The sequence below is a fragment of the Vanellus vanellus genome (assembly GCF_965231255.1).
Source record: "Vanellus vanellus genome assembly, chromosome: 6".
Lineage (NCBI taxonomy): Eukaryota > Metazoa > Chordata > Aves > Charadriiformes > Charadriidae > Vanellus > Vanellus vanellus.
Window position 1 is genome coordinate 12,327,091 of NC_138911.1, and position 24,674 is coordinate 12,351,764.

Sequence of the window (24,674 nt, forward strand, 5' to 3'; positions counted from 1 at the left end):
GCTGAAGATGTCACTGCCCCAAGTCTGCCCCCAGCTGTTCACATCATTTCCATTAACCTGCAGATGTTTACCTAAGCACTTCCTTACTTATTTAAATCAAAATAAATCAGGACTTTAAAGATCTGCTGTTTTAAACTTTTTAAACTAACCCTGGCTTTTTTTGGCTGCAGTAGATTGATTGACAAGTGAAGACGTGAGTTGGAAGAGTCCTAGACAAGTAGCTGAACAGACTTAGAGCAAGACTATGAGGATGCCTGTGATGCTCAGAGCCTGCTTCCCCTGGCAGCAGCAATGCCAGCTTGGGTTCCTGTGGTTCCTTGCCACCCTTGCCCACTCCAATGGCACTGCTAAAATAATATAATAAATCCAGGCTAAAATATCTTCTTTCCTTTATTTAGAATCAGTTTTCTTTCATGACAGTTCCTTTATGTGGTTTACCACATGACAACAGTTACATTTGCATTGCCCAGAAGCTGTTGTGCAGGCGTAGACAAGAGCAGTGGGAGTAAAGGGGTGAATACGTACTAAATCTGTCATTGCCATTTGAGGACAGATCGGTGAAACTGTAGCCTCACGTAAGATAACTTCATGTGTGTACAAGTACCTCCACTTTGTATGCTACACTGCTGCATCATTTGATGAATTTGTAGATGTTTCTCAGATAGCTTTATACAACGTGTAGAAAAGTTTAGAATATGATAACATTTTGACAGCATGTTCAATTACTGCTTACAGGATAAAGAAGTGCGAGCGATCTTCCTTAGGCTATTTGCACAACTTTTCCAAGGATACCGGTCATGTCTTCAGCTGATCAGAATTCATGCTGAACCAGTAATTCATTTCCATAAGGTAAAAGAGAAGCAGTTATGTATATTTAGTTAATATGCATTTGCGTCACGTTATTCCCATGAGCTTGCCTTTTGAGCAAGTGTTCAAATTTGAAAAAATAAAATAATCTATGTGATAAGCATATCACTTTGACATAGCACTATATCAGTGTATTTCAGTGGGGACTAATTGCAGGGACAGGGGTGAAATGTGAAACAAAGTTAATATTGAAATATAATACAAAGAAACATTTCAGAAATCATTAAGGAATTTGAAAACATATGCATGTGATTAGAAAACAATACTTGAAAGTTACTAGTTTTCTGTTATGGCCTGTGGGATTTATAAACTCTGTGCATCAAACTTCCTGTTACATCACTCCTGGATTCAGGTATAAAAAGATAGTAGATAATATAAAAGATATAATTAGAAAGTACCATATATTACTATAAGCTGGTGAAAATGTTTAACTACTAGTACATAAATAATTGGTTGTAGTTTTGATACTGATAACATACCTGCATTTTTTTCTATCTTTATTGCAGGCAGCCTTCTTGGGGCAGCGAGGCTTGATTGAGAATGACTTTCTAACCAAAGTTCTCAATGGAATGGCATTTGCTGGTTTTGTGTCAGAGAGGGGTCCTCCCTTCAGAACCTGTGATCTTTTTGATGAGGTGAAAACTGTTTCTATATTTCCGTGGAAATTAAAATATACCTATGTTATTTCAGCATGTGAAACACTATTGAAATGCTTCTGAATGCTCACTGTTTATTATATAAAGTTTGTACTAAACGTCTCTGTTCTCATTTTCTACTAAGCCTACGTTTCTAGCTTGCTTCCATAAAATTATGCCCCACTCATATGTATGAAGTTAAACAGTTGTATAAATCGTGGTAATCCTGTTCCTATTGTCACGTTTGGAACTTCATAATGCATCGCATGTGCTAGTACAGAATTATTTCAAGTAATTTAATTACAGTCTTAGAAACATTGAAAAAGTAATTGAGAAATATTAAATTAGATGCATACCCAACAATATAAACTGGGACAAACATTTTTTTTTTTCTTTAAAAAGTAATGCCATATTTTTACTGTGCTGGCTTTTATTTGAATGTAGAGTACAAATAGAGTTTGGTATTAATTCTGCATAGTAGTAGTATAGATGAGAAATACGGATTGTGGTATTAGAAATGTTAAAGGAATGCTTTAGGTATGTAGGACTTTGTGTTAGGTAGGACTATAAAATCTGGTAGCAGAAGCTCTATAAGAAAGTGAAAATGTCTCCTGTTTCAGAGCAACATGACATTGCACGTTTTTCAGTGTTAAGTTTTCTGTGCTCAGTTTCAATTTAAAGTTAACATTTCATCACTTCAATTGGAAAGAAATTATTTTTAGTTGAATTATCAACTTTTTTTTTCTGTTTTAAAGTTGGTAGCTTTTGAAGTCGAAAGAATTAAAGCTGAGGAAGGTAATCCGCCAAAAATGATAAAACACGTTAGAGAACTTGCAGAACAGCTCTTCAAAAATGTAAGTTTACTCTACCTCCTGCACTTTTAAAGTTGAGATAGTAACATTGAAATTTCTTATTTCGGAGTTTGATCCAGCATCTGAAAATGGAAATGACTGATTGTGATAGTTATCATCTGCTTTAGGACAAAAGACTTTGGAACTCTAAATGTCACCAATTTTGTATAAATGAAGGAAGTTCAGTATGGTAATATTGATTTATTAATGCTAATATTGATTTATGTGTAGCTATTGCTACTTAGCATTCTATTTTCTTAGTGTGTATTAACATAATGTATATAAACATATATACATATATATAATGTTATTTTCTCTGCTGCAATCTGTCTATGCCAAATCCATCTCTTTTCTTGCCTCTCAACACTTTTGCATATGAAAACCGTACATCCAATTTGGCATAATGTATGCTTTCCTGCTGTGCAACCCAGTCCCCATGGTTGGTATGGTCAGCAATCACTGTTTCATTCCTTACAGCCTGTTTCTTGTCCTCTTCAGGTTTCCTAGAATACAATTTCCAGTTTCATTCTTGCCTTCCTATCGTGCCTTTATGTTACATGGTGCTTTTGTAAAATCTCTTGCCATTCCATTACTGGTTTTTTTTGTTGTTGTTTATTTCTTATCAGCTAATCTCCCTCCCCCTCACACTTCCTGTTGTTGTTCAGACTCCACAGAGTAATATCTGTTACGCAGTCAGTTAGCACCTTTATTGTCCTTTCTTTTCTGTATCCCACTTCTCCAAAACTATGATTTACATCTGCTCTTCTATAAAAAAATCACAAGAATTACCAAGTACTGCTAAATTCTGGGATGTTTGGGGTGGAGGGGAGAGGTTGGATTGTGGGTGTCTTTTTTTCCAGAGTGAATTGCCTTTAGGCATTTTGTTAGTGTCAGTGCAGTCTTTGTTTGGGGTAAAATTAGTATCTTTTCCATAGGAAATCCCAAACTTTACAACCAGTACATTCAGCAATCTTTTGTGTTGGTAGATTTTGGATGGAAAAATACATCTATGTATTTCAAGTAAATGCAATGTGTGAAATGAGGTTGGTCTGGCTTTAATATTGTCCTTTGTTGCAGAATTTGTTTGTCTATCTTCACACTTATTCACTTACTTGCTCCATCTCTCTTGTCTTCTGAAATTGCTAAATAACTGTTACACCTGTTTTGAAAGAAAGAATTGACACACGTTTTAATCTACTTTGTTGATAGTAGTCATTAGAAGAGAGCAAATACATCTTTGTGGACTAAAGCCATTTCATATTAAAAAATGTGTATGAAGTGTTGTCTCTTCCGTATGTGGTATAGCATACTTATTGGAGTATCTTAACACTGATATCCATACACTGACACTTCAGACTTATGATAAGAGAATGTAAGTTGTAGAAAATGAAGAGAAACATCATATATCAGAATATTTGTTACATAGATTCATTTAATCTATGAGATTTGATCTGTAATAAAATATTATTTATTCCATGGTATACCTTCTCATCCTATAGCATTTTGTTAATGATAAGTACTGATGGAATCATCTTCTATTTTGATCTAAAATTAAGTTACTGGAAATAAAAACTTGTAAATAAATATTAAATTATCTTCTACTAATTTAATAGTGGTGCTATACATAGCAACGTGCATTTTCTGAATTCAGGTCTTTCAGATTAACCCTGTCAGAAGGTATATTAGTTGACAGTTCTGTGACATTCTGCGACAATGGGAAATATTAAACTAGTCTGGTTCTTTTTGATCACAGGGCAGAGATGAGTGAATTCAAACTTGGGGAAGATATAGCAGAAAAAATGAGGAGGGATTGCACTGAAGTGTCTTTAAAATCAATCTATCTTTTATAAATTTTGATTTCCCCAAGAGCTCAGGCTGTAATATTATAAGCATATGGTTATTGTGGTACTATCCTATAAACATGGGAAATTGCTGCAAACAGTATAATTGTTATTATCATAGATTCGCAGAATCATAGAATCGTTTAGGTTGGAAAAGGCCCTTGAGGTCATCAAGTCCAACTGTAAACCTAACACTGCCAAGTCTACCACTAAAACATGTCCTTAAGCACCACATCTACACATCTTTTAAATACCTCCAGGGATGGTGACTGCCACTTCCCTGGGCAGCCTTTTCCAATGCTTGATAACCCTTTTGGTGAAGAACGTTTTTCTAATATCCAATCTAAACCACCCCAGTGCAACTTGAGGTGGTTTCCTCTCGTCCTATTGCTTGTTACTTGGGAGAAGAGACCAATCCCCACCTCGCTACAACCTGCTTTCAGGTAGTTGGAGAGAGTGCTAAGGTCTCCCCTCAGCCTCCTTTTCTCCAGACTATACAACCCAAGTTCCCTCAGCCGCTCCTCATAAGACTTGTGCTCTAGACCTTTCACCAGCTTTGTTGCCCTTCCCTGGAACACGCTCAAGAACCTCGATGTCATTCTTGTAGTGAGGGGCCCAAAAGTGAACACAGCATTCGAGGTGCGACCTCACCAGTGCTGAGTACAGGGGGATGATCGCTTCCCTGGTCCTGCTGGCTACACTATTCCTGATACAGACCAGGTTGCTGTAGGCCTTCTTGGCCACCTGGGCATACTGCTGGCTCATATTCAGCTGTTATCTAACATGCCCAGGCCCTTTTCTGCTGTGCATTTTTCCAGCCACTCTTCCTGAAGCCTGTAGCATTGCATGGGGTTGTTGACCCAAGTGCAGGACCCAGCACTTGCCCGTGTTGAACCTCATAACATTGGCCTTGCCCATAGATCCAGCTTGTCCCGATCCCTCTGTAAAGCATTCCTACCCTCAAGCAGATCAACACTCCTGCCCAACTTGGTGTCATCTGCAAACTTACTGAGGGTGCACTTGATCGTCTTGTTCAGATCATTGATAAAGATACTGAGCAGAACCAACCCCAATACTGAGCCCTGGGGAACACCACTTGTGACTGGCCACCAACTGGATTTAAGTCCATTCACCATCACTCTTTGGGCCATCCAGCCAGGTTTTACCCAGCAAAGTGTACACGTGTCCAAGCCAAGAGCAGCCAGTTTCTCCTGGAGAATGCTCTGGGAAATGGTGTCAAAGGCTTTATTAAAGTCTAGGTAGACAACATCCACAGCCTTTCCCCCATCCACTGACTGGGTCACCTTGTCATAGAAGGAGATCAGGTTAGTCAAGTAGGACCTGCCTTTCCTAAACCCATGATGACTGGGCCTGATCACCTGGTTGTCCTGTAGGTGCTGTGTGATGGCATTAAAGATGACGTGCTCCATAATATTTCCCGCACTGAGGTCAGACTGACAGGCCTGTAGTTCCCTGGATCCTTCTTCCAGCCCGTCTAGCCTTCCCAGACTTCTTTGCCCTTCAAGACTGCCTCCCAAGGGACTCTGTCAACCGGACTCCTAAACAGGTCAAAGTCTGCTCTCTGGAAGTCCAAGGCGGCCATTCTGCTAACCCCCCTCCTTACTTCTCCGAGAATCAAAACCTTATAATTTCGTGATCGCCCAAGATGGCCTCAAACCATCATATCACATCAGTATTATGATACTAAATTACTCCAAAGGAGATGGTGCACGTTTGTATTTATTTTCTAGTGGGTCTAGATCCCTTTTAAAATGAAAGAGCTGCTATTTCATTACCACTAGGTCAATGACTTAGTGTATTTAAAAGCCAGATTTTATTAGTTGCGTATAGAGCTGTCTTTGAATAAAGCACTGCAATAAGTAACATTACTTCTCTAAGTTATGCCTAGAGCTGCCTCATGTTAAACTCAATGCATGACATATTTTGACATCTTGTTCCACAGTTTAAATAGTCATCATATTGTAGCTGTGACAGTCTAGATACATATGAGAAACAAGGATTGTTAGGGAGAGATAATGTTTATATTAGTCTAGCTGGTACAATTGGAAAATCTGGATAAGTTTTTGGCATATGCTGCTTCAGTAGTTGAAGACATTAGACCTACATTCCTAATAGCATATGCAGCTGAGATTAGGTTTGTGATGACCAAGATTAAAGTAGCTCTTTCTGTATCTTTCCTCTGGATCTCTCTTCTCCATGAAATGGAATGTGGAATAGTTATTCTCCCTTTCTGGCATTTTCTGTTATATGTCATCTGTTAGCCCCTGCTGAAACTGTGTTCCCTTTCCCTGCCTTGCTGCTTCTGGCATCTGCTGCTCTTATCCCCCTAGCTAGATTTTTCGCTTGTTTCATTAAACATTCCTCTGCAGAGAATTTGTATGGCTAAGTAACTGGTTTGTTTTGACTGCTATTTCTCAAATTGATGCATTTGATCTCCTTGTTGCCTTGTGCTCCCATAAATGAAAGTATCAAGCTAGCTCCTGTTTAAAAGTTTTATTGCAAGCTGGTTGTGCTTGTACAACAGAAACCTAATTGATTGAGTAGCCCACTTTGGCAGGGGTACGTAGTCAGTAATAAGTAACGGCACAGAGTCAAATTGGATAACAGTAAATTCAAACATGATTAATGATAACCCCTGGTATATGAATGAAGAGTTGAAAATATCCTGTTTTGTTTGGTTGATCGTTACTCTCCTCAAGATGTGAGATGTGATCCTGTGAACGGTGGTAGAATCCTCATGGAACATGTAGATCTCAGCTGTATTTTGGAAAAGGTACAGCCTGAAGTCAGAAAAACAACCCAAACAAGAAAGATTATCAATGATTTGAGGGAAAAAAATTGAAAGAAATGGTGAATTTTCATATCTTGTTCTCTTCGGGATATCTTTCTGGAAAGTGTGTTTTAAACAAGCTGAAATCAATGTGGAGGCAGTTGAGTGAAACTTAGTGGTTCGTGATGTGCATGGTCTTTCCCGTTGCTGAACACCAGAGGCAGAAGATGCATGTGCACATACAGGAACACATTGCACTGATACTGCTTCTGGTATTGACAAATGCCAACAGAGCTTACCCACATAGAGTTACATCTCTGTTGTATGGTACAGGGCGTCTTTTGCTGATGTCTTCAGTATTGCATGATAATGTCAGGATCAAGACAAATATAATAATTACATAGTAACAGATGCAGCAATTATTTTGGTTAAACAAATACATCAATGTTCTGCGATGTGAAACTAATGTTTTTAAATTTTTTAATTCTGAAGAGCTGTGCAAGAAAACCCAAAAGCAAGTATAAAAGCTTTCTTTGTGGCTGCTTATTACATTTTCTTTTAAAGAAAAAGAAAACAAAGACTGTCAAAGAGTGAGTAAAAAATCACGTGGGCAAACATTTAGTTTCACAGGGGAAATACTGATAGTTTTGCAACAATAGAAATCTTTTCTGTTCTTTGAGATCACCCCAAAATCTCATATGACAGCTTCTTTTTATTTTCCTTGTAGTTTGGGCCCATCACTTACTCTCTTTGATCACCTGTACTAACTTCTTTCATTTTTTTAGCACAATGAGCTGGGTGACATATTTTTATGGGACATACAGAAGATACAAAATTGGTTCCTAGTGAGCGACAGTCATAGTCTGGTACAATGGAGTACAAAAACGATTTTCCACTTCATAGTCTTGATCAAGATGAGAATATTTCTCAGTACTCGATGAAGAGATTGTATGTTTTAATGTTCTTCAACCCTCTCTCTAACAAAGAGGTTGATTGTCAAACTAAGTTCTGTTCAAGTCCTAAATATTTATTAAGCAGTGTAAAATCAACCAAAGTTAATCAGTGGTTTTCTTTTGCTCTCTTTCTTTTTTGAATTTTGCATGTTGACAGAAATAGTTTTATAAAAAGTCTTTAACAAAGTTGGAAGTATTAAAAGACAATAAATCAAGGGTGATATGAATATGAAACATGATATTAGTCGGCTGCATTAGGTAGTTGGCTTCTTAATCTTTCAGGTGTGACGGATACACAAGACAGCAATAAAATTGGATGAGACAGATGGAAACACTACATAACACATTTGTGTGTAACCTTTTGCTTCTGACCTGCAGGAGAATCCAAATCCCCACATAGCATTCCAGAAAGTGCCACGGCCCACGGAGGGCTCCCACTTGCGGGTTCACATCCTCCCTTTCCCCCGGATCAACGAGTGCCGAGTGCAGGAGCTCCTCCAGGAAGGCCTCGCAAGGAGTCAGGGTGCCCCTCCTGCCACCCGTGGGGACAAGAAGTGCGTTGTTCCAGCGGGTCCCCCTGTTGGTATGTTTACTTGTTCTCCAACTTACCTATTTGTCATCCTGTCTCATCAGTTGAATATATAATTAGCGTGGCTGCAATGCGTTGCTCCCAATTTCATGTTAATACAGTATTTTTAGTAAATAGTAGTAGTAAACTTTAGCACATAGACTTCCCTGTCTGCCTTTGCGATTTTAAAAGCCCTTTTGCATCAGCCTTTATTAAGAAGTGAAACATCCAGAAGGTGAGTGACATAATTACTAATAATAAACAAGGATTTGATCTGAGTTAGATTGAACTATTAAATTAGATATTGTCTACTCGTTTAGGTCTGATGAGTATCACTGTAGGTTACTTGTAGAACTGGCTGAACCAAGCTTTGAACTCTTAGGGTTTCTCCTTTAACACTAGTGGAAGACATTTAAATTACTGGAAAAAGGCAAGGAACAAACAGAACATCTGTCTCAAAATAAATATACCTATATTTAAGTAGAAAGAACAGATGTAGATGTTGTAGGCCTGTCAATTTCATTTTAATGTCAGAAAAATTCCATTAGTCATATTCATTAGTGTGAACGATGGTGTAAACAAGTATGTTTAGTAAACTTGCAGGACACACGAAGCTGGCAGAGCTTGCAAAACTTTTTAAGGGTGGGATTAGATTTCAAATCAATCTTGAAAAATTGGAGATCTAGGCTCTGTTGAATTTTTCTCTACTCTTTTTCTTCAAATAAGGTATTGCACTTGCATAGGCATGATCAGCTGACTGGGCAACAGCTCTGCAGAAATTAATTTGGGGATTATAATGATCTTAGGGCAAACATGACCCAACTATATCAAGCTATTGCAAAAAAGACAAACATTTTAGTAGGATGTATAAACAGGAGTACAGTCAGTGAACTCCATGGAGAAATCCTTTCATTGTACCCAGTAAGACCTCAGCTGGACTGTTTGTATCCATTTTTGGACACTGGAAGACTGTCTCTGTTTTTTGGTTCTTTTGGAGGGAGTCCAGAAGAAAGCAACAAGAATGACCAGCGGTCTGGAGAATGTGACCTACAAGGAAAGATGGAGAGTTGTTTAGACTGAAATATAGAAGAATAAGGGAACACATAATAGCAGTCTTCAATTACATACGAGGCTGTTAAAAAAAGAAGGAATAATCTGGAGTGATAAGAAATAATGGGTTTAATTACAGCACAAAACTAGAGCTATTTGTCAGGAAAAACTTGGTAAAACGAGGATTGTAAGGCAGTTGAATGGGTTTCTTGTGAAGCCATGGAGTCTGTTATCACAGAACTTTGGGAACATATTAGACAAACATGAGAAAAAACATAAATACAGTTGATCCTGTCTAAGGACAGCAGGATGAACTAGATGAACTCAAGAGGCCCCTGCCAGGCCTGTTCCTCTTTGGGTTTATGTAAGAAGATAAACTCCATTCACCTGCCCTTGCTGTTGACTATGTCATTGAATCTGTCACAGAAGATTTAAAGAGTATGTGCTTGTGTTCTCTTGTCTTTCTTTAAAAGGCTAGATGCAAGAGAAGGTTTTCTTTCTTAATAAGTTAATTTTTATGTCAAAGTTGGTTGTGTTTTCTTTTTCAAGGAACAGATTTCACACTTTTACTCCCTATGTGTCAAAATCCTTGCATATTAGGAGCTCATTATTATCTACAAGAAGGGCATATTCTGCATTTGTATTGTCTTTACTTGACAATAAAGAGAAAAAGAGAATGTTAGTTCTTCCATTCTGAATTTTCTTGAAAATGCTGCATTAAGAAAATAATCTTTAGATCTCAGCAAATTGGCATCTAGATAAGAGAACGGGTTTGTCTGGTTTACTCCATGTCACAGAATTCTTGGCATGGCCAATAAATTCTTTAGGGAATAATAGTTTGCTGCTGCTACAAAATATGCAAGGCTACATAGTTCACTGGAAAACACATACACAAACTTCTTTGTTTTATTATTAATTTGTACTTATTGATATATTTCATTAGTATGCTAGAATCTCTTTCTGCCTGTATGAGACATAGAACAAGTAGTAAAGAGAATCAACTGCTCTAGTTAAAATTCATAGCGCTCTCTTCTTCAGATAGTATAGGAAAACCAAAGGTTTAGGATCTTATGTTCCCATCTGTATACGCCTACTAATGGTATTTGCTTAACAGAACAAAATGGAGGGCACATTAAATTTTTCATTTTCTTTTAAGGAAGTTTCTGATATTCTTTGTGGCTTTTGCAGAAGACATTTCACAGATCTATATTCTTCCTTTTCTTCGTTAGTTTCCATAATGGAAAAAGGAAGCACAGTTTTCAACAGTGCACAAAGGCTGGAAGTTGTTAGAAACTGCATCTCGTTCATTTTTGAAAACAAATTTTTGGAGACTGAAAAGGTAATAAAATTAAATTTTAACGTTCCCAAATAAGACTCTGTTCTGCTAATGAGCAAAATACGTGTTGAAGGCTTGTTTCAAATACTAATGATTATTTTAACCGTTTAAATGAAGGAAGTAAGCAATAAAACTAATCATCTAAATGCAATACTGTGTGTAATATGAAGCTAATGGATTTAAAAACCAGTTTTTAATACTACACGGATGTGTTGATGCCCTTTTTGCTAACTTAGATTACCATTATAAATAGTATTGTCTGCATAATTTTTTTAGAAAGGGTTATGTATTGGTCTAGCAGTTTTGATTAGGAGGAGTGTAAACAGAAGGCATACATAGATGTTTCAGTGCTTGTCAACCAATGCTCTTTTGAAATTTTCAGTACAGTAAATTGTCCTGGTTTTAAAAATCAATAATTTGATAGAACTCAGAGATGAATGTAAATATTTGGTCTGTCTGTCTGCACTAAACTGTACTAGTGAGTTGTCATCCTTGACATTCTTACTTTTTCAAATTAAGAAGTTGTCAGGTTTTGTAGATTCTATCCATAGAGTTTTCAATTATTAATTCTGGAACAGTCACTCAAACTTACTCTCAAATCTAATTCTACATATGAAAATGACTGTAAAATTATTTTAAGAAATTTTTTGATTTCTCAGAGAAGTATCACCTGTATATCTCGGAGGCTGTGCAGCTAAAGATAGAAAATGAGAATTTCTTGATTTACAAGTTATTTTATGGAAATGTATATGGGAAAAATCCTAATAAAATGTGTAGCTCTTTTTAAAGAATTTTGATGCATGTGTAACGTGCAGGTTAGAAACAGGTAATTTTTAACCTCTTTCAACTTACAGGCATTTGGAAAATTTCAGTAGTTTTTTGTCCCCCTGCATGGTAAATTTGTCCTTAGACAACAGGCTGCTTTTTCTTGTTTATCTTTTACCACCCATTAAATCTAGTCTAAAGGGCCACAGTTGATAATCACTGATGTAGCACTTGCTGCATCTTTAAAACATCGGCATAAATATTATATTGGCACTGTTTTAAGGTAAACTGCGTAACAGTCTTGTGGCCTCATTGCTATGAGAGGTATGCCACTTCTGAAGCCATTTGTCATTCACTGCTTATCAAAAAACATGCTGGTTGGCCTTGATACGCTAACTTGAGACCTGGCCTGGCTGGTACAGAATAGAGCACTTGCTTTCGTGCACAATAATCCATTTCTGATTTCACATCCCTTCAATGCCTGTCTGTATTCAATCATTTCTATTTACAGATGTAGGTGAGAAAGGCTGTTTGAAAAAAAAAAAAAAAAAAAAAAAAAAAAAAAAAGGAAAAAATTTAATACTCAGTGACTCAAGCTGAACCAACCATTATGTGAAAGTTTGATATTCAAGCTAATGAGTGATTTACAAAAGTTATTCTTTGCTATACTGTCACTTGCAGTTTCTTAATAAAGAATGAATGATATTCAGTATGAATAGTACCATTTAATTTCATTTTTATAAAGTTAGATTTTCCTGTCTCCAGACCCTGCCTGCAGCTCTGAGAGCCCTAAAAGGAAAGGCAGCTCGGCACTGCCTGACGCAGGAATTGGGCCTCCATGTTAAACAAAATCGAGCCATACTGGACCATCAGCAGTTTGACTACATTGTGCGAATGATGAACTGTGCTTTGCAGGTACAGTATGGGAAGGTTTTGTTTTTTGATTGTCTTTGTTTTGTTATTATGATAAGCAAAAAATTGTTTATAGTGATGCGGAGAAGCAAAATAATTAAATTATACGACCGTGTACTACAATGATGTAGCAGATACTACTTGACAGTGGATTTAAGATGTCTTGTTCTTGATAGGATAAAGGACAGAATGCTCAGGTCTATACAGATCTGCCTGATATGAAAAGCAGAAAGAAAACTGTTCCCATTATTAATAATTTAGATATAATTTAGTTCCTGTAAGTATTGAAATGATCTATTTCAATGGCTTTAAGTACTTTTTTAATGAGTGGGTGTTAGTTTTTCCAGGTAATTTTCAACTCTGAGCTCCTAAAGTGCGTATTACCCACTGCTCACTTAAAAAAACCCGTTTGTCCTCTTTGTCATCACAAGTGCGAACATAATTCAAGAAGAAAGCATACTTTCTGATTCCGTGGTTTATGGTGGTAGTTCTCCTTGTCACCGTGACATCTTAGTTGGTCAGAGACTCACTGAAAGTGCAGTTCATCTACTAAGTTATTCTACTGTTAAATTAAATAATTTAGTGCTGAATAAACATCAACATATGGTGGCAGCTATGAAAGTAAAATATGTGGATGACTTCTTTAGACTTTCACTTGAATGATTGTTCTGTTTTAGATTTACTTGTTGGCAGTGCATTGGTAGAAATATTTTATAGACATAGGTGGTTTTGGTCTGCTATCTGAGAATGTAGTAGTATGTTTTTTAATTTGTAGTGTGATCACATTTGTTTATAATTTGCTTTTTGTGGCCCCTGTCTAAGTTATTTTATCAAATTAGGGGTTTGAGACATTGGTATTTTTACTCCACTCTCCTTTAACCTAAAACCCGTTGAAATTATTTTGCAGCAGTTTGACCCATATTTTTTAAAAAGTGACTGCTAAATACAGTTTTAACTTATGTATAGAAATAAATTAACATTGACTGAACAAATGCTACCTCAGGTCACCATCAAAGGTAAGTTTTGTTGTCTGGTATAGTTCTTGTTTGTTCACAGTAGATATTTTTCTACTGTTTGGAACAAAATTCAACTTTGCCTAAGCAGTGGTCTTTGGAGTAAAATTACCTACAGCTAGCAGATGAAAACTGAAGTCAACTGGCTAAAATTGCACAGCATTTACCAGAGTGTGCTTTTTTGGCACAGGCATTGGCCTTTTCCAAGATCTAAGTTAAGCCTCAGAGTTGGAAAAAAAATTGAAGTTGTCTGTGAAACTCTGCCCAGAATTGTGACCAATGGAATACTGCACCTGCTGTGTATTCCAGAGTTAGAAATTTTCTTTCAAGCCAGAAAATAGAATTGTCTAGTTGTGCCACAGATTTTGCTTCTACTTTTTGATTGTTCCTGGGATAAAAAAATCGAGATGTGTTTAGACAATAGGAATGAAATACAAATCCCCTTTATTTGCTGTACCTTAGTACAAAACAGATGGCAGAAGAAAATGGGGAGTGGAGGAATTTTCTTTTGCTGAGGAAAGAATACTGACATCACCTTTTAAAAAGCGATAAAATCCCATCTTTCTCTGGGAGAAAAACGTTATTTTTCTTCCCGGTGATTTAAAGACACAAGAAGGACCTTGATAGAAATTAATGTCTGAAATCTTACTGACGTTAAAATAGAATGGTTTTATTTCTCAATAAAGTGAGCAAATATAACTCAAATCATACAGAGGAAACAGATCAAGTAATGAGGTACAGTTTTTAATGCTCTTTTTTCCCCCCAACAGTATTTTCGTATCTTTGAAAACATAAAATGGAAATTTCCATTTCTCATGAATAAGCTCGGCCAATATGAAAATCTGAACTCCAGACACTGGGCAGCTAGTTAGAAGCAAGTGTTTAGTACATCCACTTTTATGACATCTGAAATTACTTATTAAGATAAAAGCGTGATTTATAATTTGTCTATGCACTTTGGTCAATTGTATTATTTGGAACAATGTGTAAATTGGAGCTTCCCTGTATCAGTTCAAGAAAAAAACATTATCAAGAAGTTAAGTAAGTTTGCCCTTGCTGCAGCGGGACTCGGCAAGTCAGCATTTTGCTGTAGAGACATGAATTCTGTTAGCTGCATGTCATAAGACCAAGTAATTTAAACAGTGTCTGTTAAAAACATACAAAAATGTAATTTAAGAAATGTGGTCTTAACTGTAGATGTATTCAAGCTTTAGGGAAATACCACATTAATTATGGTGGAATTTTGGGGGGAGAGTTAGATTGCAGTATTGCTTTAAGTCCTCACCGAACTCTTGGAATTGTAGAAACTACCTCAGTCATACCACCAAACATCTTGTCACAGATTTTTCTGTTAAGGTTATTGCACGTTGCCATTGACTTCTGTGGCCAGGAGGCATACAGCAGCTGATACAAAAGCTGAGAAGGGCCACAGGCCCCGGGCGTAGCCAGTAGGTTGGGCAGAGCTCTGGCGCTCTGCTTTTCACGCTGGGTTGAGCTGGGATGTGTGTACTGCAAGCCCCAGCCTGATGGTTTTCTCTGGGAAATACCAGTCTCTGCTGGCTCACTTGCTCGTGCAGATAGGAAATCTGATGCTCCCCAGCCACCAAACCTCTGCTGCTGAAAATGTGAATTGTTGCAAACCACGTGTATTTCAAGAGGTACGGGTTGGCCGTTTCTGAAAGTGTCTTTTGAACAAGAAACTCTGTTATTGGCATGTACTGAATTCTTTGTCTGACTGGGAACAGTGCCACATGTTACAAACCCAAGAAGATTGCATTCTGCAAGTTTATTGCAGATCCCTCCGTTACTATTCAAGATTTTCCTGGTTGTTTATTGTCAGGTTTTTTCTTTTAATAGAACGTATTCTCTTGTTTTACTGGAGTCCATAAAAATAAAGGTCAGATGCTATTTCAGGGCTCCTGTGTACTCGTTTTGTGGATAAAGAGTAGTAGGTTAACAAAATGCTGGTAATAATTCCGCTATCTTGTTGCTGGTCTCATTATATCTGGTGTGACGTGCCTGCCACCACACAGTGCTTGAAAATAGATTAAGGAAGAGGAACAAAACATTCATACCATTGCTTCAAGTTAGTAGCTGTTTTATTTCTGTGAAAAATTACTTAGACTGTGTTTGCCCCAGTGTCCGATCTCTGGCCATTTTGCAACTAGGAGGAAAAGAGGCTGGTATTTTACTGATTTCTCTAGGGATGGCAAAATTTGGCCTTGCCAGATCTCTGGTGTTTCTCAGCTTGAATTTCTCAGTCCAAGTGCGGCATTCTTTTGAACTATTCTTCTTTAGAATATTTACAGTTTGAAGGTACTGGACAAATTTTTAATAGGCCTATGAGCTATGGAATAGTACAATAGAATTTCATATTAATCTGCCCTATTTAGCAGGTAGGTAGCTGCATGTCAAGCCTAGTGTTAGACTTTAGGTGGCTTTACAAATACAGTTAAGGTAAGGCGTGATTCAATAAGTCAACAGTGGAGTGTTAAAAACATGCTTTACTGTGACTTTTTTTTTGTCTGGGAAGTATCGACAATCTACTACTGCTGAAATGAAAATGAAGGAAGTATTTCTGTGCGTTCTTAGTAGGAGGAAGATAAAAATGACATGGAAATTGTATTGCTCATTGATTAAAGCAGATGTCTTCTGATGAGGGCAATTAAATTCCCAGTTATTTGCTTTTATCTCTTCTAGGAGTTGTCATTGGCCACTTGCTAAAAACTTTATTGTCATCCCCCAAGTAAGAATTTTTCCCCTGACAAATCGTATACTCTGATAAGCATTTAAATCAGCCTGTATTACAGCAGTGATTAATATCTGTAGTAGCAAAGCAGAAGCATTATATTCCGTTCCATATGTTATATAATTAAATCACTGTTAAAAACCATCTGCAGTGTTGTGAAAGCTTAATATATCGATTGACAATTAATTCATACAGATAGCGTTGTAGTGAGGAAATTATTTCTGTAGAAACTATTGCTGTGGTGTTTGCTGCCTGCTGCTGTGGTTGCCTCAGAATAATTTGCAATTACACATAAATTCCTATTTTAAAAGGGTTTTTTTTTCTCTTTAATTTTCTGTAATGAATGCTTTTCTCTGACATTTCAGAAAAGACTACTCAACTTTTTACAACTAAAAAGTCTATTTTTTACCAGAGAAACATTTCTTCTATGTAATTATTTTTCCAGCAACACATTGTATTTTTAATACTCGTTAAGAAATACGGGCAAAATCTATCTTGAGGCTCAATTTGTGTACTGCTCCATTAATTTATTACAACATGACTTACCCAGACTTTCAGTTGTCTCTGACTTTTCTCTGGGAGCAGCAAGTGAACTAAGTATTTTGAAACAGAGTAGCACTTAGTTTGATAAAATTTCAGTAGAGGCAAAAAGAAGCCTGAAGATGGTAACTTCTTGCACTGTGTAGGTGGAGAGTACTTGATAATCAGAAACAATTTTTATGTTAAAAAGCCATTCTAAACAATTTGCATAAAACGCTTAACAGTAACAGTAAGGCTTCCTAAAACAATTTTTTTCCAGGCAAAGATTCTCTTCAGATAGTGCAGGACTGTGAACTAGTTTCTTTGGTAATTAGAACAGATAAAACATTTTGTTTAAAGAGAAAAAATCCAAAACTACAATACTGAAATAAAATATTTCCTCTGTGAGATGTTGGTCAGTTATATTACCTAAGTGCACATTAATGTTTTTCTTTGGCAAATGTGGGTCAAATTGGAAAACATAAGTGCCCCAGGCATCTGGAGTACTTAATCTAAATGTGGTTAGGGTGTGAATAAAGTGCATAAAACTGTTAAATACTTTGAAAATTCTGGTCTTTAGGTGCAGCAAAGGGGTGGGGTCTTCTAATTATGTGATTTAATCTGACAACCTACAAGGTCAACACTGCTGTTGTAGGACTTGGTTTGCTCCAGTGTCACATCTGTGTGAATACACGTGTTCTACCAGTGTAACTGAGAGAATATCTTTAATAGTAGACGAATTATTCATCATTTTTGTGCTTTAGATAATTTCTAATAGATCACTAGGTTGTTCCATAGTGCCCATAAACAGATGTTTATCTTTTAAATAGAGTATACTGAGTATTCTAAAAGTGTAGTTATGATATACAGTACGAAAAACAACTGTAGGAAGTCTTCGTAGCAACCAGGGCAAAATTTAAAAATTTTAAAAATTTAACCTGTATTAGGTTACAACGAAGGTACATCTGGGCCAGCATCTGTTCTCCAACAATGGCCAAAAGCAGATGAAAGACAGTATTGATTAATTTGGCCTCTAGAATTTAACTTGTGACTCTTCTGGATCGCTTTAGAGTAATAAGGGCCTCTTTCTAGCACTTACTATACCATCTGTTGTGAAAGAAACTTCAATATACAAAATTAAAAACAATGGCATTCTATAAATAATATTAAATTTAATTTTCTTATGCAAATAACTTTTGTATTATATTTACCATCAGAGAAAGTTTAAAAATTGTCAGTCAGTTCTCAGAATTCAGAAGTTTGTGAATACTGTCCAATAGCAAGAAAGGTTTTATTACTCCTGAGAGAAAATCAGGAGAGTGCGTGTGTGTGTCATATGATTCAAATTCTTGGCAACATAAAGGTTAAATGAACTAGCATTTCTCATATTTTATGTTGAAAAATATGTTGCCAAACGTCTTTATTTTGGAGGGTTATAGTAGGTTTATCTCCTTTCACATTTTTATTTCATGGCCTGCCTTTTGTTACTCAGTTTGACTTGCATTCCTGAAAGTATAGACTGTAAGAAGTAATGTTTGAACAACAGCAGTACTTGAAAATATTTTAAGGTATTTTAAAACATAAAAAATAGATCATGAAGAGAAATCGTGGGAGTTTAACAGGGCCACACTTAATTCTATTGTTCATCAGTTATTAACAATTTGATCTTTTTCATCCTGTTAGACGTAGTCATGGTGTTATTTAAGCGAAAGAAAGGAGATTCCAGTTTAAGGCTTAGACTTGAAACTTGCAGATTTAATTCCATATTTTACTGCAGATTTTTTTTTTTTGTCCCAATGGGCACATCATATAGTTACTGTGATCCATGTTTTTTACACATCATATAGTTACTGTGATCCATGTTTTTTACCCAAAAAGTAGAAAGAACGGATTTTCCATTCTACTGATTTTTCAGGGGTCCACCTATAATTTCTGGACTTAATAAAAGAAGATGTTATTTCTGAATTTTCTGATGATGTCTCTTTCCCAAGAAATGCTAAGATACTAGAATATAGACTCATAGAATGGTTTGGGTTGGAAGGGACATTTAAAGGTCATCTAGTCAAACCCCCCTGCAATGAGCAGGCACATCTTCAACTAGAGCAGGTTGCTCAGAGAACCATCCGACCTGAACTTGAATGCTTCCAGGGATGAGAAACATTCCACCTCTCTGGGCAACCTGTTCCAATGTTTCCCCACCCCAAAATGTAAAGAATTTCTTCCTTATATCTAGTCTAAATCTTTTCTCTTTGTGTTTAAAACCATTACCCCTTATCCTATTGCAACAGGCCCTGCTAAAAGTTTGTCCCCATCTTTCTCATAAGTCCCCTTTAAGTACTGAAAGGCTGCAATAAGGTCTCTCTGGAGCCTTCTCTTCTGCAGGCTGAACAACCCCAACTCTCTCAGCCTGTCCTCATAGGTGTTCTACTCCTCTGAACATTTTTGTGGCTCTCCCCTGGAGCCTCTCCAGCAGGTCTCTGTCCTTCTTGTGCTGCGTACTCCAAAGCTGGAGGCTGTACTCCAGGTGGGGCCTCATCAGAGTGCAGTAGAGGGGAAGAATCACCTCTCTTGACCTGCTGGCCACGCTCCTTTTGATGCTGTCCAGGATACGGTTGGCTTCTGGGCTGCAAGTGCAGTCAGGTCATGTCCAGCATTTCATCCATGGGTACCCACAAGTCCTTCTGCTCAGGGCTGCTCTCAAGCTGTTCATTCCCCAGCCTGTATTGATACCAGGGGTTGCCCTGACCCATGTGCAGGACCTTGCACTTGGTCCAAGTCCCTCTGGATGGCATCCCATCCGTCAGGCGTGTCAACCACACCACTCAGCGTGGTGTCATCTGCAAATCTGCTGATGGTGCACTTGATCCCACTGTCTACATCATTGATGAAGGCATTAAACAGTACTGGTTGCAATATGGACCTTTGAGTGACAGCACTTGTCACCGTCTTGTCTCCATCTGGACGTTGAGCTGTTGACCACTACCCTCTGGGTGCAACCATTCAACCAATTCCTCATGCACCAATCAGTCCACCCATCAAATATGTATCTCTCCAATTTAGAGAGAAGGATGTTATGGGGGACCCTGTCAAAGGCCTTAGAGAAGTCTAGATAGATGACATCCGTAGCTCTTCCCTTGTCCACTGATGTGGACATCATTGCACATGGCTGAATCGATAGTGCTCGCAAATTTCTCTAGGAAAAAAATTTAAGTACTGTAAAACATTGTATTGCTGATCTGTTTTTACTTTTCCTTTCTTTGCTCTGAGGAAAATACTGCTATACTCATCTCATCTCATTGGATGGCCACACAGTCCAGGAAAAATCCATTGACAGGCATCTTTTTACAAAATCCAGAAAATACAGTCTCTTTCTTTGCGGGATTGCCCATGTATGTATGTCACTCAACTTTGCAAATTTTTTAGCTTTATTACTGCTGCTAGAAAACCAGCCCACAGTTGGATACCGCTCTGCAGGTAGCAAGGGAGGTGACCACCTTGAGATAGCAGTAGCCATTCTTTTCTGGGCCAGCACTCTCCCGGTGGAGGTGGCAGTGTCCGATTCATTCCTTTTTGCATCACTTAGGGAGATTTGTTTGGGCAGTGGTCTCCACAGAGGGGTCTGGCTGGTTCTACATGTGTCCAGGCACCAAGGTGGTTGTCTCAAGCTGCGTTAAACTGCCTCTGTGGTTTTAGTGAGGAATTTCTTTGATGACTAGGCAGCAGCAAACCATGGCTGCATTTCACACTGGCGCTGTGCCAGCAGAGGTGTTCAGGAATGAGCTCGTATGTGGCTGGGCACTTCCTAAGTTGCTGTTTCCCTGCAGATTTCCAAGATCCTACTTCTGGTAATCTGAAAGTGTTTGTGACTTCTGCTTGGACCCACGCTTCGTAACTGTTGTGCGAGACTGTTACTTAAAGAAAGAAAAAGAGAAGGATTAGCAGTAGTGAGAGTCCCACAATGTGCTGTCCATACCTACATCTGCCTTCAGCCTCCTTCTCTCTCAGCTTGGACCAGCCCAGGGTGCCCCACAGCCCCTGCTGCCCACAGCCTCTGTCATGCCCTCAAGGGCATGACACCAGAACGCGTTGTGTTCACACACTTCCTCCTCCCTTCTGTGTATACACGTATGCAGGTGCATACATGAGGCGCAAGGGTGATACAGATATATACGTCTGCTATACAGAGAAATATATATATGTGTATACACATAAATATAAACTCAATAGGAATGTAGATGTTAAAATAATCCCCAAGTCCCACTGTGATGAGAGCAGCATGTCTGGAGTGTGAAAGAACGTGCATCTCGAACATACATCTTGAGGGCTCCGGTTGCAGGGAATCCCCTGGTTTGCTCCAGGGCTCTTGCTGCTAACATGAAAAGGGATCAAAATACCAGAATAAAAATGTGATAGTGCCTTTCTTTCTGTTGATATAACTTGTTTTCTAGACTGCAGGGTGTGGACATATTGATTATGCCTTCGTTATGTTTCTGTGCAGTTATTAGAGCAAGCTTCAGCCTTGTTATAAGGGTGAATGCTTAATATTCTGTTACAAATATCAAATGATAGTGGGGTATTGGTTTTAATACAAGAATAAACAGAAATACTCATGAGCAGCTTGGACCAGCCCAGGGTGCCCCACAGCCCCTGCTGCCCACGGCCTCTGTCATGCCCTCACGGGGGTACTGCACAATCAACAGCAAGGCCCTGAAGCAAAGGAGCAGCAACAAAAATAGGTATGCTAAGAGCTGTGATGATCTTTAAGAGTTTTTAGCAGATTTTACGTGGCATTTAAATAGCATTGTAGGCATTTTTTAAAAATAACACAACATAGGGTCTAGTAGCCAAACTGCAGACAGCTGGTCTGTGTCTGGGTTACATTGATTTTGGTCAGGTTGTATCTGGTTTACAGATAGATAAATAAAAATGTGATAGCCTTTTGGACACAAACATAAGCACTAGAGCATTGGGCCCCGAACAAGGGGGTCCCACCAAGTAGCCTTCTGGCAGGGCTGAGGAGAGTGATACAAACTCACCCGTCCCGGTTGGGTCTCTGGGACGTTCATCTGCTGGAGCAGTCTTTACTCTTAATAGGCGTCTCTTGTCACTTGGCTTTTGTTCTGTCCTCCTATATTTGCTGCTAATGCCGGGCATGCTCGTGTGTGTTTGCTCACACATAGGTATCTTATTGAAACCATGCAGCTTCTTGGAGCGTTGACGTGGTAGGCTCTGACTGCTCTTAAGTGTTCATTACTGTTAAGTGTGGCCTTGTGGTTGCCAAGTCTTCCTAATAACTCTGTGTTCTAAATATTTTTGGTTGCCTTGATGAAAAGCAGACATGTGCTCATATGCTACTCACTGCTGTAAATAAAACAAGTCTGGTTTAGGAATTGCTGCGTAGTTGCTCTCTAGCCTGCATGTGAAAGAGGTGGAGTGATGAAAGGTAGTAAAAAAAAAAAAAAAAAAGTCTTGGAAAGAACAGGTATAATAAGTTACATGAAATCAGTGACTTTGTTTTTACAAGTTTTATATTTAATAAAAATATGGAAGGAACACATGGAATTTTGTCTCTATTTCAAATTTTATGTACGTCTATAATGTCTATTTCAGTACAGGTACATAATTCCATGTAGATTTGTGTATAACACTGTTAGGTATGTGTAGATGTGCTTAATCTGTTTTGAGTGTCCTTTTATGTATACAGTAAGTAACAAAATATTACACAGTACTGATGTACTCTACGCATTCAGCGAACGTACCTCTGTGGCCACCCGTATGCACATGTGTATTTAGCTTTAGTTCAGTCTTTTATTACTAAAATGAAGGGCAAGAGTTTGCTTGTCTCACGTAGTCTCACTCTGGTCCTGCCCCACTGCACTTCACCCTTCAAATAATTGTTAAATGGAGGTGTAGTAGAGGAGCTGAAGTGGAATGCTTCTCTGCTCTGCCAGCAAGGTGTGTGCTCCATTGATCCTTGATGGTACTCAACTTACTGGAAAAACATGCCGTATAGAAGACTCCTTTGTTGCTTCTATAAGGAATTTAATAAAGTTGTCTATTTTAAAATGTTTCATTTTGCTGGAATTTGCATAAAACATGCCCATATAAGATCATCATATTTTATTTGTTTTTCACATACAGTAATTGCTAAAACAGAAAGAACATTGAAATGTATTCAAAGTCTTCTGATCATTTGGTTGCTATAATGTTTGTATAACTTTTGGTTTAAACAATTGAAATCTTGGCAGCTTGTATTCAAAAATTGAAGCGTGATGTTGAGATAAATACCATAAAGCTCAGGCTGGTTCTGGATTTTGTCAATATTTTGTGTAAACTTTGACAAATGCATTAATACAACAAAGATAAAATAGTGAACGTATATGGCATTTTTAGAATTATTTTTAAGGAAAAAAGCATAAGAATCTATTTCTTTACAGTATAGACCTACCTATACTGTTACATAAGCAAAAAGTATGTGAAGTTGTAGAACAAAAACAGGAAATAAAGGGGTAAACAAAAGAATGTTTGATAATCTACATATGTTGTAAAAAATTCTTGTAGCTGTTGACATTCATTTTCCATATTATAGCCCAGATTTATGACTTACATGAATTGTCTTTTAGAAAGCATGGGAAAATGCCATGTTAGCATACTATGGTGAAGATTACTTTTAGTAATTCTCCCCCCCATCCCTGTACACCGGGGGGGGGGCAGGCTTTGCTATCTAGTGATCCAACAAAGTGTTTAAAAATAACTTCACCTAATGTCTATAGACTAAAAAAAAAAAACACAACCCAAAAAAAACACAGCCCAAAACAACCAGAAAAACCCCCTAATCATCCCACCAACCCCCTTTGCTGCCTGTCCCCAGCACTTCAACTCTAAACTCCACAAGTCCACTTGGGAACTAGGAATTAAAATTTGAGTTGCATGTTTAACAATCTCACAATATCTGTGAGTATACAAATAGAATTGATTTTCTATCTAGATTATTTGACTTTTGAGGACAAAAGCAACTTATTTTGATGAAATTAATTCGTCTGGTGAGTTGAACACCTTGTAAAACCTTTGCTTTCAATGTTCATTGATTAAACTTCACTTTACAGAATACATATCCTTTGTTATACCTTAAATAAGTTGCATACAATTGGCGTATAATATTCTCTATCTTTTCTCGGTGTATGGAGTGAAATATCTTACTAGATCATCTCATATTCTAACTCTAGCATTAATAATACACTTAAAATTAACCTGGATTATGAGGATGCCATGATTTTCAGCACTTCTTTAGAAATGTCATCTTTTTCCTTATCTGCATTGTATTATTCTGTCTACCTCTGAACCATAGGCATCTGAGTTTTATGTATTACACATACCTTCAACAGTACTGATGATCTTAATTCCTAACAAGTTTTAATTTTTCTTCACTTTTAATACCTTAACGTAATTGCTAACATTTGATATGTTTTCCTGTACTCACAAAACTTGCTTCTGTAAATATCATGCATGCTCTGATACTTTCCACTTGCACAAGAACATTAGCACTAGTGCAATCTGGATTCACAGATGGCACAAAATATGATGCTACCCGCAGCATGTTTCTTGATCAGTGTCTTACCTGTTGCCAGCAGAAGCTGGGCTACACACCCTTAAACCAAGTACAGGCTTTACAAAATAACTTTTTTTGTATTATAACAGAGGCAAAACAAGTTGTAGTTTTGGACATTTTTTCTTCAAAAGAAGAGAAAAAAAATATTAATGCAGGCAAAGCCAGTGGACTAAAACGGCCTTTAATTTATTGTTTTCAGGCCAAATTTAGGATTC

At 37.6% G+C, this 24,674-nt stretch overlaps 1 protein-coding gene across 1 annotated transcript in view; it reads left to right on the forward strand.

Moving 5' to 3' along the window:
• SBF2 (SET binding factor 2) overlaps nt 1-24,674 on the forward strand; it is a gene marked incomplete at its 5' end in the record, with an annotated part of 228,924 nt that overhangs the window by 111,104 nt on the left and 93,146 nt on the right. Inside the window, 6 exons of the mRNA XM_082485054.1 lie at nt 736-849; nt 1,374-1,502; nt 2,258-2,356; nt 8,317-8,521; nt 10,786-10,895; nt 12,423-12,572. Coding sequence (XP_082341180.1) covers nt 736-849; nt 1,374-1,502; nt 2,258-2,356; nt 8,317-8,521; nt 10,786-10,895; nt 12,423-12,572 — 807 coding nt within the window. The remainder of the gene's footprint in view (nt 1-735; nt 850-1,373; nt 1,503-2,257; nt 2,357-8,316; nt 8,522-10,785; nt 10,896-12,422; nt 12,573-24,674) is intronic.